Here is an 18,444-nt window from a genome sequence, read left to right as displayed (position 1 = left end):
TATTGTGGTTTGTTCTCTGTGTTAGCTATTCAGAGTGAGCAAATAGATTGATATTGAGTAATCTCAGATACTGAGGTGAGATAGCGGTCTGGGTCACAGAGGGGCTCAAGCATGACCATGACGTCGACATACAGCACATGTACAGGCAGTTCTGCCTGGAATGATCTGACTCAAGTCACCCAGCTCGAGTTCTGTATTGTATAATCCCACAGCAGTGAGCAGTGTGACCAGTCTTGACAGTGTGGGGCAATGGTTAGAGGGGTGAGGGGGGCAGGCCAGATAGCACCTGCTGGTTTCACTAGTATGGCTGTCATAAAGCAGACAGCACTGTGGAGAGGAGCTGGAGGCACTTTTATGAGCCTATACAGGGAAGGGGGGCAGTAAAAAGTCTGTGTTGCAACTCTATAGAATAGAAAGTCAGAATGGCCTACTTTTTCATGTATGTGCACGGCAAATTAGTCAAAGGAACTTCAGTAATACATGACCTTAGAGACAATAGGTAAAGGAACTCTTTATATTTGATTACAGGGTGGAGAGAAGAAAAAAGGGTAGGAAAAAAGTAACAAGACAAGAAAGGGAAAAGATAAAATGCAAACGACCCCTACCTCCCCCTTCAGAGGCCAAGATAATTTTCAGCTGTGCGAGACTGGAGGGATTTACATTAACCCTAAACTCCTCCAGTTCCTTCTTGGCTCCACTCTGCGCCGGTCTGCTGCCTCATAAAATGCCAAGCATGCCCTGAAACAAAAAATGCAGACACTACAATCCCCCCCGTCAAGCTTTCTGAAGCAGTTTCCGTTTGGTGTGATTCGGAGCAGATGAACCTCAGAGAGTAGATCAAAGCTTCCACTGCACTGCGAGGAGAGTCCTGCGCCAGTCTGTCTCAATGCCCATCTGTGCAAGGGTGTCTGAGTCTGCGACAACCCACAAGCAAAGCCACTACATTAGGGAAGCTTGCCCACCTACGTGTTAATGTGTGTAAGGGGGTGCAGTCATCATCAATGCCGTAATAATCTCATAAATGCAGTAGTGATAGGAGTCAAACTACCTCACAACATACAGTGTGCCTCAGGAGGACAGGATGCCACGATGTCTGCCCTGTGTTGTGGTGTAACTGTGTGCTGTTATGAATCATGCTCTTAGATGGCCTCTCTTCCTCTTCAGCATCATGATTGTGTGCAGCTGGTAAGCCCTACAGTGCTGCCCATTTAGAGACCTGAGAAGTGTAGTCACTCTGACCACAGATATAGATTACTGGGCTGCAGGCTGCAGGTCCAGGTGTTTAGCTTGGAACCTGCCCACAGCTCTGTGGTTAGTGGCTGTTTGGACAGAAACCTTCCAGGCCCCTTTCCGCTGGGCATGGGAGAAAGGTTACAGAGCCCACCACCACTGCTCTTTGGCTCTGTCTGCCTGGACCTTGCCCAAACACCAGGGTCTGCCCACAGGCTGCTGAGTTAGGATGCAAACGGCAACCACATAGCTTAAGGCTGGACAAAGACCATGATTAAGAGGGACTGGAGGAAGAAGGATCACTGGCGTAGCACATGCCCCACATATAGCATATGAATGCATCATAAGCCATGCCATTTTTTTTTTAATTACAGGAAATCCTCTTTCACACTGCCAAAAATGCTCTCAGCCTCATGGCAAAATGTGTAGAATAGCAGGAAATAAGCTTAAGGATTCTTGAAAGTCGGGACAATCCTTGTCCGGCACAGAAACTGTATTTTATAGTTGAAAAAATAGCTTTTGTTGCATTATTTGAGCTTAAAAATGTACTTTTTAAGGGAATCTTTCTAAGGTAAAATATTTTTTGGGGGGGGGGTTTCAAAATACTTTCAATATTAATTTCCATGTCGGCTCTATGCCTGCAAATGCCTTTGTCCGGGGCAAAGGATCCGAAATTAAAACTCTCCAAAAGAATATTTAACATTTTTAATAAAACTGGCAAAAATGTATATTAACTGAAAAAATATCATATGTAGTTTCTTGCAATAGCCTTCTGTGACTTCAAATAATATTTCTCTCAAAACTTTGATTCCTAAAATGTTTGTCCTGAGATTTGGTTTACTACATCAGATTTGTCTAAAATCCTAAATGAATCAGGAATGAGCATGGTCAGCTACAGAGCCTTCAAAAAATATTCATACCCTTTGACTTATTCCACATTTTGTTGTGTTACAGCATGAATTCAAAATGGATTAAATATATTATTTTTTTTTACACACAAAAACCTGTTTTTATAAACATTGCTAATTTATAAAATATTTTACAAACAGTCAAAGGTTTGGACATACCTACTCATTCAAGGACATTTTCTTTATTTTGACTATTTTCTACATTGTAGAATAATAGTGAAGACATCAAAACTACGTAATAACATGGAATCATGTAGTAACCAAAAAAGTATATTTTATATTTGAGATTCTTCAAAGTAGCCACCCTTTGCCTTGATGACAGCTTTGCACATTCTTGGCATTCTCTTAACCAGCTTCACGAGGTAATCACCTGGAATGCATTTCAATTAACAGGTGTGCCTAGTTAAAAGTTCATTTGTGGAATTTCTTTCCTTAATGCGTTTGAGCCAATCAGATGTGTTAGGACAAGGTAGGATTGATATACAGAAGATAGCCCTATTTGGTAAAAGACCAAGTATATATTATGGCAAGAACAGCTCAAATAAGCAAAGAAAAATTACAGCCCATCATTACTTTAAGGTATGAAAGTCAGTCAATCCGGAAAACTTGAAGAACTTTGAAAGTTTCTTCAAGTGCAGTCGCAAAAACCATCAAACGCTATGATAAAACTGACTCTCATGAGGACCGCCTCAGGAAAGGAAGATCCAAAGTTACCCCTGCTGCAGAGGATAAGTTCATTAGAGGTACTAGCCTCAGAAATCGGCAATGAACTGCACCTCACAGAGTTCAAGTAACAGACACATCTCAGCATCAACTGTTCAGAGGAGACTGCATGAATCAGGCCTTTGTGGTTGAAACCATCACGAAAGGACACCAATAAGAAGAGACTAGCTTAGGCCAAGAAGCACGAGCAATGGACATTAAACCGGTGGAAATCTGTCCTTTGGTCTGATGAGTCCAAATGTGAGATTTTTGGTTCCAACCGCCGTGTCTTTGTGAGACGCAGAGTAGGTGAATGGATGATCTCCGCATGTGTGCAACAAGACAAACAATATTGGAATCACCATGGTCACAACCATAAACTGTCAATTCCATCTGCCTTATTGATTAAAATAGAATATGCATTTTAGTTCAAATATGTTACATTTAACTAGGTCTTATAGTCATAAAGCAACCGAGGAAAAAGTAAATTGTGTATACCACTTCAATGAAGAAAATGCCATTTTTGTCAACTCCTTAAAACATAAACTCCATCAGAGTGCTGAAAGATCTGATAGAATAATTATGCTTTTATTGGGTATTTTCAAGTAATACATTTTCCATATTTTACCCATTTTGTATTAAAACTTTTATTTTTATAGGCAACAATATGTCTGTTTTGAGTATCTGTTGTCAACTCTGTCATTGACGGCTTAAGATTTTTTTTGTAACCACTGTTCTGCAACAAACAATTGTAGTATTTGCTGTGCTGACCTAAGGGATAATGTTTGCTTTATACATGTCGTTTTATGTTCTAAATCTAGAAAAACGTGCCAAAATGCAAATGAAATTAGCCCTGGAGCATATAGTAGTGCTATAAAAAAAAATATCATTTGGAGATTTCTATTGCATATTTGAATAATCTATGTTAGAATTAAACAATCAAGGCCTTGTTGGACAATAATTGTGAACATGAAATGCCTTTTATGGTGTCTGTCAGAGTTGACATAAATCCAGTTAATTGCATTTTATAATTAGGAGGGTGTTCCTTTACATCAGGGTTCCCCAAGTTTTCTGACATAATAGACTAACATAGAATACTGTATAAACACCAGGAAATCAGCTCCAAGTGTCTTTAATTTAAGAAATATGTTCCCAAGTATTCTCCCGCATAATAGATACACGTGATCGTAAACAAACATAAGCAAAGTTTGAAATTATTATGTTTTAGTCAAACCTTACATCTGTTTGGGCTTTTTGCAGTCAACAAATGATTTGTAATTATGCCTCCATTTTGGTAGATACTCTTATCCATAGCGATTTACATGAGTATTTATGATTAAGTGCCTCACTCAGGGGCACATCTACAGATTTTTCACCTAGTTGGCTCTGAACCAGTAACCTTTCGGTTACTGGCCCAATGCTCTTAACCACTGCCGACCTTGCCTCCACTGCCCCCGACAATTCTCTCAAGAAAATATCTAGTTGAGGGTTTCTGCTTTACATAGTGTGATAGCTGATACTTTGATCTATCAAATTGTATAAACTGGGTGGTTCAAGCCCTGAATGCTGATTGGCTGACAGCTGTGATATATTAGACCGTAGACAACGGGTAAGACAAAACATTTTTACTGCTCTAATTACGTTGGTAACCAGTTTAATAACAATAAGGCGCCTCAGGGGTTTGTGATACAGTTGAAGTCTGAAGTTTACAAAGACCTTAGCCAAATACATTTAAACTCAGTTTTTCACAATTCCTGACATTTAATCCTAGTAAAAATTCCCTGTTTTTTTGAAATGTCAGAATAATAGTAGAGAGAATTATTTATTTCAGATTTCTTTCTTTCATCACATTCCCAGTGGGTCAGAAATTTACATACACTCAATTAGTATTTGGTAGCATTGCCTTTAAATTGTTTAACTTGGGTTAAACGTTTAGGGTAGCCATCCACAAGCTTCCCACGATAAATTGGGTGAATTTTGGCCCATTCCTCCTGATAGAGCTGGTGTGATTGAGTCAGTATGTAGGCCTCCTTGCTCGCACACGCTTTTTCAGTTCTGCCCACACATTTTCTATAGGATTGATATCAGGGTTTTGTGATGGCCACTCCAATACCTTGATTTTGTTGTCCTTAAGCCATTTTGCCACAACTTTGGAAGTATGCTTGGGGTCATTGTCCATTTGGAAGACCCATTTGCGACCAAGCTTTAACTTCCTGACTGATGTCTTGAGATGTTGCTTCAATATATCCACATAATTTTCCTCCCTCATGATGCCATCTATTTTGTGAGGTGCACCAGTCCCTCCTGCAGCAAAGCAACCCCAAAAAATGATGCTGCCACCCCCGTGCTTCACGGTTGGGATGGTGTTCTTCAGCTTGCAAGCGTCCCCCTTTTTCCTCCAAACATGTGTTTGGAAATTGCTCCCAAGGATGAACCAGACTTGTTGAGGCCTACAAAAAAAATTCTGAGGTCTTGGCTGATTTATTTTGATTTAACCATGATGTCAAGCAAAGGGGCACTGAGTTTGAAGGACTTGAATTACATCCACAGGTACACCTCCAATTGACTCAAATGATGTCAATTAGTCTATCAGAAGCTTCTAAAGCCATGACATCATTTTCTGGAATTTTCCAAGCTGTTAAAAGGCACAGTCATCTTAGTGTATGTAAACTTCTGACCCACTGGAATTGTGATACAGTGAATTATAATTGAAATAATCTGTCTGTAAACATTTGTTGGAAAAATTACTTGTGTCATGCACAAAATAGATGACCTAACCGATTTGACAAAACTATAGTTTGTCAACAATAAATTTGTGGAGTGGTTGAAAAACGAGTTTTAATGACTCCAACCTAAGTGTATGTTAACTTCCGACTTCCACTGTATATGGCTAATATACCACGGCTAAGGGCTGTGTCCAGGCACTCTTGTTGCTTTATGTGTAAGAACAACCCTTAGCCTTGGTATATTGGCCGTGTACCACACCCCCTCGGGCCTTATTGATTAAATATATTTCAAATTGTGTTAATATCAAGATAAATGTTTGCGATTGTCCAGTCTTTCAAGAATCCCTGAACAACAGAAACATTTTCTCGCAGCCTCATGGCAAAATGTGTAAAATAGCATGAGATTAGCTATAAAACTGCTATTTTTTTTCTTGCTTGGACCTTGCGGGTCGTTCAGCGAAACTGCGCTATGCCACTGAGAACGATACAGAGCATGTCTACTGCATGCTAATATATACCAGATGACACAATGCAAAGTGTGTCTGGCATCTAGGTGTTATGTCCTTAGAATAAAGCATGGGCACTTATAGACACTCACGAACAGAGATTAAAGACTAATTCAGCAGCAGCATCATCACCACCATAATATTGGGCTATTTATGCATGTTTATTGTCATCAGAATGCATCGGACTAACTTCTTTATTTCACAATCATTTATTCTGTTCACATGAGTTCCACGTGTAGCCTACCACTGTAGAATTTCGAAACTATAATGATTAGGATTAGGAATATGACATACATCACTCCGGGATAGTTCAGTGTTGATAATGACGATAGACGCTTAAAGGGAATCTGTTTTTTGACGTGCCTTGTTTCCGGTGAAATGTTGAAATAGAGAATGGGCAGGGTAAAAGACTGCGGGCTGTGCTTTTAAAAGACTGAAGGAGACTAATTTATTTCCATTGTGAGAAGCTCGACTTGAGATAGGCTACAGTACGCACAGACGGAGGGAGGGAGTGCTGATAGTGAAAAGAAAAGAGACCGGCCAGTCACATTAGCCTACCTATTTTGGCTGGTTGCTTCGGGAACACTGCCTATAGATTAGGGCATGTGGGGAACTTTCTGCAAAGTCGGTGAATGTTTGAATATTTTTGTTTTCGGCCTGTCATTTTTACCTTTCTTTTCGTGATATTTAAAATGCAGCCACGTTCTTTCTTGCTATTATAACGGTAAAGGTGTAGTTGATATTTGTATTTTATGTATTTGGTTGATGAAGGGATGCGCTCTCTCTCCGTGAAGCGAAAACCTGGACTTTTAGGTATATTTTTTTCTCGAACTGGAAAGAAATCTACTCACTAGCTCACTTTTTTTTAGGAACTCTTCAGCCTGTGCTTTTTTGACGCCGCGGAAATGGGAGCGTGTCAACCGGACTGCGTGTCCGCGCTTTCCCGAAAAAGTTTCAGTTGGATTGTGCTGCTGCTGTGGCTGACCTCTGCAGCGCACGGAACCTGGAGGACGGGTCTTTACAAATATTCAGCTGGGACACAGCTCAACAGAGAGTCTTCCGCAGCGTCTCAAACCTCTATTTATCAAAAAAGGTATGGATTAATGCCTTATCGTTTATTGTTGTGCATCTTCTAATTTGTATATTAGAGCCTATAACCTTTCATGGAAATGATGATTACTAGGCTAGTACAGTAGGCTAGATCTTCTTAAGGCCCAATAAAACAAACCTGTCAAAGACTCACTCAAAGGTTCTGTGTCTTTGAAGCATCCTTTCAGATAAAATGACCTGCTTTAGGATCCATACCATTCACAATTTGAAACATTCATAGATAAGGCCACATTTAATGTCACTGATTAAAAACTCTATTTTCAATTCATTTTAGTTGTCTTTATTTTTTTTCCAGATATACTTATAACTAACCTATTGTTATCAATACCTATCCATCTTTTGAGGACCTCAAAGACCCCTTTTTTCTGCCTATTTAAGCAACCAACAATGACTCTTCCCAACCCTATTCTATCCATCTAGCAGGTCTCATTGTCTGCTTGACACTGGGTTTCCTTTTTCCTGTCCAGGCAGCACATTGCGCACTGTGTGCAGTGCTCTCCCATCCTCATTGGCCTGCCCACTGTCGCTCTGTGTGGCCTATTGGCTCCTGTCCTGTGAGAGCAATGCTGTCTCTAAACTGTGCTCTGGTCTGGCCGGCAGCAGTTCTCTTCCTTTCCAACATCTGCTGTCTCTCAGCTGTCAGGGAGCTCCTCATCTGACCAGACTCAGTCCTCCACTAAGCCCCACACACATCCATAAAGACAGGTACAAACCACCAACTCAACCCTCTCATCTGCCTCTATAAATCCCCCTTGTATGGGTCTCAGCAAACAGAGGGGAGCTCTTGAACTGGAATGGATAGTGAATGGAAAACGCTGGTCTGTTTTATGTTGTAATAAAGTGGATCTGCTGAATAACAGGTGAAAAAGCTACTCTTTATCGTTTGTTGCACAAATATACTACTATATTGTGTGAAATGGTCAGATCTGTGTTTAGTAATCTCTCTTTCTGTTGGATTGTTTTGATGTTCTCCCTCTGTGTGTTCCTCCCCTGTGATCCTCAGAGGTGAGGGTTCCGTATAACAGCAGGGTTGTTGATGAGGGTGGTTCTGTGAGCAAAGCCCTCAGACTAAACACAGAGTGGAAAACACCAGCCCCCTCGCTTCCCTTTTGGACAAAGCTAGTGTTTTTCACAGAGGCCAGCCAGCCAATGTGGATGTGATCAAGTTCCCCATCACACTAATATTTACTCTCTCAGGTTCTGGGCGATGGGGGGGTTGATGGGGGAGAGGAGAGGAGAGTGGGTGGAGGGTCCTGCTGATGAGTGTAGTGTCCCTGAGAAGTGTCCAGGTGGTGCAGAGAGGCCCTAGCCTTGGTCTGCTGCGTTTACTCCTCCACCCTGAGTCTCTCTCTGTCACTCATGTGCTGTGGTTGGTGGACATGTTTACTAAACACATGCAGCTGCAGTTCTACTTCATCTGGGCTGTTGTCTGTCTAGGCTGCGTCATGTAGACAGGCATGTTTATGGTGTGTGTCAACAAGACCATTTGGGGGCATTACCATTAGTTCCGTGTAGGACAGAGGGCTGTCCTCTCCTCTCACATGGCCGTAGTAGGAGCACTGTAACATTCCTTTGTCCACATACAAAGCATTGAACAAAGTCTTGATGACAGAGGTACTGAGAGAGATAAAAGTTTATTTTAATAATGGTAGGGGTGGTCAAGAGATAATGACTATTGGTCAAGAGATAACAATGACTGAAAAAAGTCTCCCTAGTGCTAGATTCAGACCAGCATCCCGGGCAACCTAGAAATGTTATTGATTGATCCTTTATTTGACCAGGGTAATCTCGAAGAGATAAAAATCTATTTTTCAAGAGAGACTTTGACTAAGACAGCAGCATCAACACATCAGTATCAAGGCTCCTGAGTGGTGCAGTGGTCTAAGGCACTGCATCCCAATGCTAGAGTTGTCACTACAGGCACTGGTTTGATCCTGGCTGGATCACTACTGACTGGGATCAGGAGTCCCATAGGGCGGCGCACAATTGGCCCAGCATCGTCTGGGTTAGGGGAGGGTTTGGCCGGGTTAACCCGTCATTGTAAAATAAGATTTTGTTCTTAACTGACTTGCATGAATAAAATAAAAGTGAAATAAAAGACAAACAGGCACATGACATCAACCAGACAAAATTGCCATCAACACAATAAGCAGCACATACATGACACAAGCCAGAGCTTGTAATAAATCACAGGGCCATTACAGTATCAAAAAAATACTTTGAGTGAACCATTCTTACAATAAAGGCAATGCAGCAGGGTTTTTTCACCCTTGGCCTAAATGAGGGCTGTTGAAGCCAAGCGTAGTTAAGGGATAAGACAGCAGCTGTGTCATTCCACTAATTCAGTGGTTCTTGAGAAGTTTAACTTGGTCATAAAAAACTTTTGATTTCATTTTCCCATCTCGAGGTAAAAAAAAAACAATTAAATTACTATAGTAAGTGCATATGAAGTGCCAATTAAACTAACAGGGTTGACTGTAACAAGGTTGACAATTTCATCTTAAATCAGCCACAAATCTCCTTGTGACGAGGGAATGGAAACTTGTTGTGTGCAACAGGGGGTGGCAATTGAATGCAAGCTTCACAAGTTTGCATTTATTGTTAAAACATTTCCAGCCAGTCTATCTATGGGTAACAAGGTTGACATGTTATGCTCGGCCAGCTCAGTTTTCCACCACAAAACACCAGCAAATGGCCAAAAAGAGTAGGACCAGTTCACCTCCCACTAGGCAGAAACGCCTATTTAACTTCTATTCCCCTTTGGTTCAACATCCTTTCATTGAAATGACGTGTAAACTACATTGGTTCAACCAGTGTGTGCCCAGTCGGCTGCTTTTCCACTAGGATTTGACTATTAGATCTTCAAGGTTTCTTTTTTTCACTCTTTTTTTTAAGAAACAGTTTCACCATATTAAAATGAGTGAATCACTAGTCACCTTAAATAAGTAATAATATTCAGAAATTACTTTGTCAAAGCAACAAAATAACTAGAGCTTTACAATGATGGTGAAAATGTTGACAAATGTTGGGGCTAAGTGGGTTCAAATGTTTCTAGAAGTCACCGAGGGTGCACGGAAAAAAGTATTTATTAATATAAAAAATCTGAATGATAAAGTGCACTTTATTTAATTAATTTCAAATAACAGTTTTTTTTTCAGTTCAATATTGGTGCACAATTTCTACTTTAAATATCAAAGGGATACAAAAGGTACTCATTTTGTGAGCTATTTCCTGTGCTGCCAGCCTGAGGAGGGGGAGTCATGGTCTGACTGCCACACAGACCTCTCACTGTGGGACCTCTAGAGCCTGACCCATCACCACCGCATTCTCCTGCACTACCCCCAACAGAGGAGCTGACAGTTACACATGCACACGCACACACACACATGCATACACACACACACACAGCTTGGTCATCCGTATCAAAGAGTGTCACACACTCCCGCCTACACATTCACTCAAACATCACAGGTGTCAAAGGAAAGCCCAAAAAATGGTCAAATACTCACACGTCAGACAGTTTTCTCTGCTCCCGCAATGCAAGCGGTACCGGAGCGCCAAGTCTAGGACCAAAAGGCTCCTTAACAAAAGGCTGCCCCCAAGCCATAAGACTGCTGAACAATGAATCATATGGCCACCGGATTATTTACATTGACACCCCTCCCCCTTCCTTCCATTTGTTTGTTACACTGCTGCTACTCGCTGTTTATTGTCTATGCATGTCACTTCCCTCCTACCTACATGTACAAATTACATCAACTAACCTGTACCCCCGCACATTGACTCGGTACCGGTACCCCCTGTATATAGCCTCGTTATTGTTATTTTATTGTGTTACTTTTTATTATTTTTTACTTACATTTATTTGGTAAATATTTTCTTAACTCTTTCTTGAAGAGTCACTGTTGGTTAAGGGCTTGTAAGTAAGCATTTCACGGTGAGGTCTACACAGAGCGGGTACGTTTATCAGGTATGGAGAGCCCTTTTGCCCGGCTCTGCTTAGAGGGCTTTGGCCCCCTCCTCTCATTCACTATGGCCTGATTGGCCCCTGACATGTCCTTTGATCCTGACTAAAATTGGAACCCAATGGGACACCCCTAATGTCCCCCATTAACCTCTCATTCAACACCTCTTCTACACCGCTGCAGTATATCAACCCACAGAGCAGTGACGACCACCAACACACTATACTACTGGTACTTATCTGCTCTTTCATGTTCTTTTTTTGGCTTTATTTATCTTTAGATTTTTTTCTCTCTCTCTCTCTATTGTTGTAAACAAAATACACTCTTTATCTAACGCTGTGTTCTCTTCTCTCTTGTCCTTTATTAAAATCAGTCCTTCAACTTTCCCTCTGTCTTTGTGCAGAATAATGTCTTTCATGGTCTATCCCAGTTAGAAGCTCACTCTCGTTCTCTCCAGCTCCAGATTTTAACTCCAGGAATGTTTGATCCGTCTCTCTTCAAAAATGTCACTGAATATCTCTCTCTCTTTTGTTGCACCCTTTTCCCTCTGCCCTGGGACCCACAGTGCATCCTAATTGGTCTATCCTCTACACCTTGTCTGTTCCACTGAGGGCTTCCTTGTGTGACCTCTGCCGTCTCCTCTCCTCCACCTCCTCATCGCTTCTCGTCTGGCCCTCTGCCACATCTGTCTTTTGTCGTTTGTTCTCGACAAGAGCTTTTCCCACAGCCAGAAATCTAGAGGAATTCATTGAGATTTTTATCATACTAAATGTCTTTTTTTTAATGTTCTACCCTCCTCCCACAGCATTGGGCTGGAGAAAGAGGGTGAGAAGGGGGGCTGCGATTTTCAACTATGTCCCAGATGAAGAGAGTTATTGAGAGGGAGAGGGACTGAAACAGGAAGCTCGGTGGGGAATGCACCTGGACATTATTCACCCTAACCTGGCCTTCCTCTGTCCTCTGTGAGCCTGCCTGTCTGCCCTCCTCTACTCTCTCTGTGTCTCAGAGGGCCTGGCTCTAGGTTTATTCCTCTCTCTATCTCTGTTTCTATCTTCTCTCTCGCTCTATCTCTCTCTCTGTTGTTGTTTCTTCTCTTTCCAATAACTAGTGCTCTTACCTAACTGCATATAGATCTGCATGGCCTTGGAGGAGCCTTCCTGTGTGAACAACAGTCCTCAGGCACACTGCAGTGAGAGGACAGCAGCAGCGCTGCTCACCTTGAAGAGTAGAAGCTTGTCAACGTGACAATTTCATGAGCTCTCTGTCATTTTTATTAATTAGTTGTTGGGCCAAAGCTGTGATCTTTCTCTCCCTTAAGCATTTAGATTTCCTTTTTCCCTCTAAACATTTGGCTGTGATCAGTTTCAGGGCTCGTTGTGCCTTGTGATTTACTTGGTTTTGGTCCAGCATCGGGAGTGAAGGAAGGAAGGAGGGAGGGAGTCTGACGTGTTTGCAGAGAGACTTGATACTCTCAGTGGGCCTGCCTGCCTGCCTGGTGCCAGTGCCAGTTAAACACAGCCGTGCTGTTGGGTTTCACACCTTGTAACCAGGGGACATCTCAACCCTGGGGAAGTTTTACACTTTGCAGTTGAGACTGGAACTATTAGGTAAAACAAACACCTGTGTCCCTAATGTGAGATGCAGTACCCCAACTCCCCACTAGTTCAGCTGTAATGTTTCACTTTGATAGCACAAGATACAGTATACTGAGTCTCTATAAAAACTACTTCAGCTGTAATCTGTTTATCACTGTGGTACTTTTGCAATGGATAACACAAGCTATAGTGAGTCTCTATAGAAACAAAGTTGTCTCTTCTATCAAATAAAGTAATTATTTGTGAGAGCCTTACTGCAGACTGCTGTGATTCCAGCTGAGTAGTAGAAATTACATGGGGGCCATGTTGTAGCAGGGGATAATGGTCTTAGGCGGTGTTACCTCTGCTTAACAGACTCTTGGTGAGCCCGTGGGCCCATGGTGGATCAAAGCTGGGAACAATCACAGTGTCTGATCCCCTTTGTAGTGGGGAGGATGTGGACAATTCCTCTCACACACAGGCAGGCTCATCTTGGGCATTACCAAACCGGCGTACTGTTATGTTCAGCTCATAACGGTTTTATTTATCTGTGTACTGAACTCGACCCTACTCTACTCTGCTGTGCTGTATTGTACTGCACTGTACTCTGTACTCTACTGCTCTGCACTGTGATGTCCAAACTTGTTAAACATGAGGAGAATGACATTCATATCCATAATTATGTATTTCTGTGTAGTACAGATCAGGGAACAATGACCAAAATATATCTAGAACCTTTAAGGGTTCTTTGGCTGTCCACATGGGATAACCCTTTGAAAAACCCTTTTTTGGTTCCATGTAGAATCCTTTCTACAGAGGGTTCTACATGGAACCCAAAAGGGTTATACTTGGAACCAAAAAGGATTCTACATGGAACCAAAATGGGTTCCCCTATGGGGACAGCCACTTTTTTATAAATGTGTGCCATGTCACCCGATTCCTTCTGTAGATGTCTTTGAATCTTAATTCTGAGAAGACAGTTAACAGAGCTTTTGGAAAACGTGGTCGCATTAAAACCGGAGGGAGATTTTACCATAATTCCGTTAACAAATTTTGCATCTGCACAGTTCTTCCACTAAATTTGTTTTGTACATTTTTCAGTGGAAATGGTTAAAAGTAGTCCTTGTGCATAGAGTTATATGGTTTGTTAAACGTTGAAATCAATAGTTTCTGTTTGGCAGACATTTTAAAGAAAACAAAACAGAGTCAAAGCATAATTCCATTAATGTGGAAATTCTCTCTTCTAATATCCACTGGATGAATTCATCTGGCTAATTCCCAGTCCTGTTGTGATCTAATCAGTGTTATCGGTCATGGTAATATTCCTCATACAAGGTTAGTGGTTTAAACGGTGTAACCTGCTTTTCGTTTGATCCAGGTCCAATGCTGTCCGGGTAGTGGACAGATCATTGTGGGGCGCAGCAGCAATAGCATGAATCCCCATTTCAGGTGATTGTTCAGGTGATTGTGGTAAGGGTAGGCAACCACACGTCTGCCACGTTGATCCTCAGCACGGGGTGCCCCTCAGGGGTGTGTGCTTAGTCCCCTCCTGTAGTTCCTGTTCACCTACGACTGCGTGGCCAAACTCGTCTCCAACACCATCATTAAGTTTGCTGACGACACCACAGTGGTAGGCCTGATCACTGACAACGATGAGACAGCCTATAGAGAGGAGGTCAGAGACCTGGCAGTGTGGTGCCTGGACAACAACCTCTCCCTCAATGTGAGCAAGACAAAGGAGCTGATCGTGAACTACAGGAAAAGGCGGGCCGAACAGGCCCCCATTAACATCGACAGGGCTGTAGTGGAGCAGGTTGAGAGTTTCAAGTTCATTGGTGTCCACATCACCAACGATATATCAGGTCCAAACATGGTCCAAACATACCAAGACAGTCGTGAAGAGGGCATGACAACACCTTTTCCCCCTCAGGACCCCAGATCCTCCAAAGGTTCTACAGCTGCACCATAGAGAGCATCCTGACCATAAGGCACTATAGAGGGTAGTGTGTACGTCCCAGTTCATCACTGGGGCCAAGCTTCCTGCCATCCAGAACCTACAGTATATACTAGGCGGTGTCAGAGGAAAGCCCAAAAAATTGTCAAAGACTCCAGTCACCCAAGTCATAGACTGTTTTCTCTTCTACCGCATGGCAAGTGGTACTGGAGCGCCAAGTCTAGGACCAAAAGGCTCCTTAACAGCTTCTATCCCCAAGCCATAAGACTGCTGAACAATTAATCAAATGGTCACCGGCTTATTGACATTTACAGACTATTTCTTAACTCTTTCTTGAACTGTTAAGGGCTTGTAAGTAAGCATTTCACGGTAAGGTCTACACATGTTGTATTCAGAGCATGTGACAAAGTTTGATTTGATTTGTTGTGTGATAGAATAGCTAAGGTCTAGGAACAAGAAAAGAAAATCGAGGGATATCAAGGGATAAACCACTTCCCCTGGCTAGTTCTGAACTGAAGGAGGGATGGTTAGAGGTCTGGCCTCCCATGAAGCGCAGGGACAACAGATGAAAATGAGCTATCGAGCTAAATCTGGTGCAATGGCATGTTGTACATGGTCCCTGATAAATAAACATAATCATTTTAAAAAGCATGGTAGCTCTCTCTCTTTCTTTTTTTCTCTTTATTTACTCTCTCTTCGTCTTCTCTCTCTCTCTCTCTCTCTCTCTCTCTCTCTCTCTCTCTTTCATCTTCTCTCTCTCCTCTCTCTCTCTTTCTCTCTTCATCTTCTCTCTCTCTTCATATGCTCTCCTCTTCTCTTTTCTCTCTCTCTTTCTGAGGCTTCAGAAGGTTATCTATTGGTTGTGGAGGCCATGGAGGGGGAAGGAAACAGGGACCCATCCCAACAACCCATTTACCCTTTATGGAGGCTCATACAGTGTTAAAGAGGGAAAGGTTCTCTAGATTATATGGCCCTAGTAGGAGCTTGTGTGCACTGTGCAGGCACTACAACATGTAGGAGTTGTTACTGTGGGCTGCTTTAGGGCTGCTCAGCTTGGTACACACACACACTCTTTCTCACACACACACTACATGACCAAATGTAGTCATGTGGACACCTGCTCGTCGAACATCTCATTCCAAATGTATGGTTATTAAAATGGAGTTGGTTCCCCCTTTGCTGCTATTACAGCCTCCACTCTACTGGGAAGGCTTTCCTCTAGATGTTGGAACATTGCTGCAGGGACTTGCTTCCATTCAGCCACAATAGCATTATTGAGGTCAATTCATCCAGAAAGTGTTCTATGAGATTGAGGTCAGGGCTCTGTGCAGGCCAGTCAAGTTCTTCCACACCGATCTCGACAAACCATTTCTGTATGGACCTCGCTTTGTGCACGGCGCATTGTCATGCTAAAACAGGAAAGGGCATTTCCCAAACTGTTGCCACAAAGTTGGATGCACAGAATCGTCCAGAATGTCATTGTATGCTGTCACGTTAAGATTTCCTTCACTGGAACTAAGGGGCAAAGCCCCACCACGAAAAACAGCCCCAGACCATTATTCCTCCTCCACATAACTTAACATTTGGCACTATGCATTCTGGCAGGTAGCGTTCTCCTGGCATCCGTCAAACCCAAATTTGTCCGTCGGACTGCCAGATGGTGAAGCGTGATTAACCACTCCAGAGAACATGTTTCTACTGCTCCACAGTCTAAATAATTTTCTCTGGGTGTGCACCAGCTCATGCTTTTTATGAAGCTCCCGACAAACAGTTATTGTGCTGACGTTGCTTCCAGAGGCAGTTTGGAACTCGGTAGTGAGTGTTGCAACCGAGGACATACGATTTTTATGAGCTACGTGCTTCAGCACTCGGCGGTCCATGTGGCCTATCACTTCTCAGCTGAGCTGTTGTTGCTCCTAGACCTTTCCGTTTTACAATAACAGCCCCTACAGTTAACCGGGGCACCTCTAGCAGCACCTCTGGCATCCTATGACGGTGCCACGTTAAAAGTCACTGAGCTCTTCAGTAAGGCCATTCTACTGCCAATGTTTGTCTATGGAGATTGCATGGCTGTGTGCTCGATTCCATATACCTGTCAGCAACAGGTGTGTCTGAAATTGCCGTATCCATTCATTTGAAGGGGTGTCCACATACTTTTGTATATACAGTGGCTTCTCCACATTTTGTTACATTACAGCCTTATTCTAAAATTGATGAAATTGTTTCCCCCCCTCATAAATCTACACATAATACCCCATAATGACAATACAAAAACAGATTTTTATAAATTTTTGCTAATTTGTAATAAACCCCCCCAGGGTTCAAATCTTGGCTGGGCCTGGATTTGGACATTCAGAGACTGCATTGTCTTGGCTGTGTGCTTCGGGTCGTTGTCCTGTTGGAAGGTGAACCTACGCCCCAGTCTGAGTTCCTGAGCACTCTGGAGCAGGTTTTCATAAACAATCTCTCTGTACTTTTCTCTGTTCATCTTTGTCTCGATCCTGACTAGTCCCCTGCTGCTGAAAAACATCCCACAACATGATGCTGCCACCACCATGCTTCACTGTAGGGATGGTGCTAGGTTTCCTCCAGACGTGACGCTTAGCATTCAGGCCAAAGAGTTCAATCTTGGTTTCATCAGATCAGAGAATCTTGTTTCGCATGGTCTGAGAGTCTTTAGGTGCCTTTTGGCAAGCTCCAAGAGGGCTGTTATGTGCCTTTTACTGAGGAGTGGCTTCTGTCTGGTCACGCTACCATAAAGGCCTGATTGGTGGAGTGCTGCAGAGATGGTTTTCCTTCTAGAATGTTCTCCCATCTCCACAGAGGAACTCTAGAGCTGTCTCGGAGCTCTACGGACAATTCCTTTGACCTCATGGCTTGGTTTTTTGCTCTGACATGCTGTCAACTGTGGGACCTTTTTATAGACAGTTGTGTGCCTTTCCAAATCATGTCCAATCAATTGAATTTACCACAGAATCATTTATAATCAATTGAATTTACCACAGAAACATCTCAAGGATGATCAATGGAAACAGGATGCATCTGAGCTCAATTTCGAGTCTCATAGCAAAGGGTCTGAATACTTATGTAAATATGCTATTTATGTTTTTTTTATTTTTAATACATTTGCTAACATTTCTAAAAAAAAATGTTTTCCCTTTCTCATTATGGGGTATTGGGTGTGCATTGTTCAGGATTTGTATTTATTTAATCCATTTTAGAATAAGGCTGTAACAACACAAAATGTGTAAAAAGTCAAGGGGTGTGAATACTTTCTGAAGACACCGTATAGTGTATATAGTAGTTACACACAGTCATTGGTTTAAACAACCTGACACATATGCAAACATCATGACACGAGTATTATTATAATCAAATCATAGTATTACTATGAAGTACACAGAGACTCCTCTGCTGTTCTGTGTTCTATATACTAAACAGATGGCGATATGGTAATTGTTTTCCATGTTCTGCCCTCTACTCAGCGCAAGCCATATGAGGGTGATCATGGTATTTGTACACTTTGTTGTTAACAAAAGACTGCTAACACATGTTGGCTCTAATAGCCTCTGTGTAGATTTCTCTCTGTGCCGCTCCATGTTTCCTTGATTTATGGTTGTCGACTTGAGGGATGAGAGGTAAATCCAAAGAGATATCAATAGGACTTTGTCTCATCTGGGTTTTGCAGGGTTTGTATCATAAACTCCTCTAGGTTCTCCTCAGTTTGCTCCCACTCTGGATTATAAAACACTTAGAAAACCTTTTTTTT

At 42.3% G+C, this 18,444-nt stretch overlaps 1 protein-coding gene across 7 annotated transcripts in view; it reads left to right on the top strand.

The window, feature by feature from the left end:
* Window positions 1-6,440: 6,440 nt before the first annotated feature.
* Window positions 6,441-18,444, top strand: part of LOC112248528 (EMI domain-containing protein 1) — a 62,637-nt gene continuing 50,633 nt past the window's right edge. For 2 of the 7 annotated variants that reach the window (XR_006083222.1, XM_024417648.2), the window contains exon 1: window positions 6,441-7,165. Coding sequence is in view for 5 of the 7 variants with exons in the window: in XM_024417648.2 (XP_024273416.1) it covers window positions 6,978-7,165 (188 nt within the window). In the remaining 2 variants the exon portion in view is untranslated. The remainder of the gene's footprint in view (window positions 7,166-18,444) is intronic. The other 5 variants (XR_006083221.1, XM_024417644.2, XM_024417645.2 and 2 more) reach the window with 3 other exon arrangements.

Source organism: Oncorhynchus tshawytscha, linkage group LG04 (genome assembly GCF_018296145.1).
Source record: "Oncorhynchus tshawytscha isolate Ot180627B linkage group LG04, Otsh_v2.0, whole genome shotgun sequence".
Classification (NCBI taxonomy): Eukaryota; Metazoa; Chordata; class Actinopteri; order Salmoniformes; family Salmonidae; genus Oncorhynchus; species Oncorhynchus tshawytscha.
This window is presented reverse-complemented; position numbering and strand designations above follow the sequence as displayed.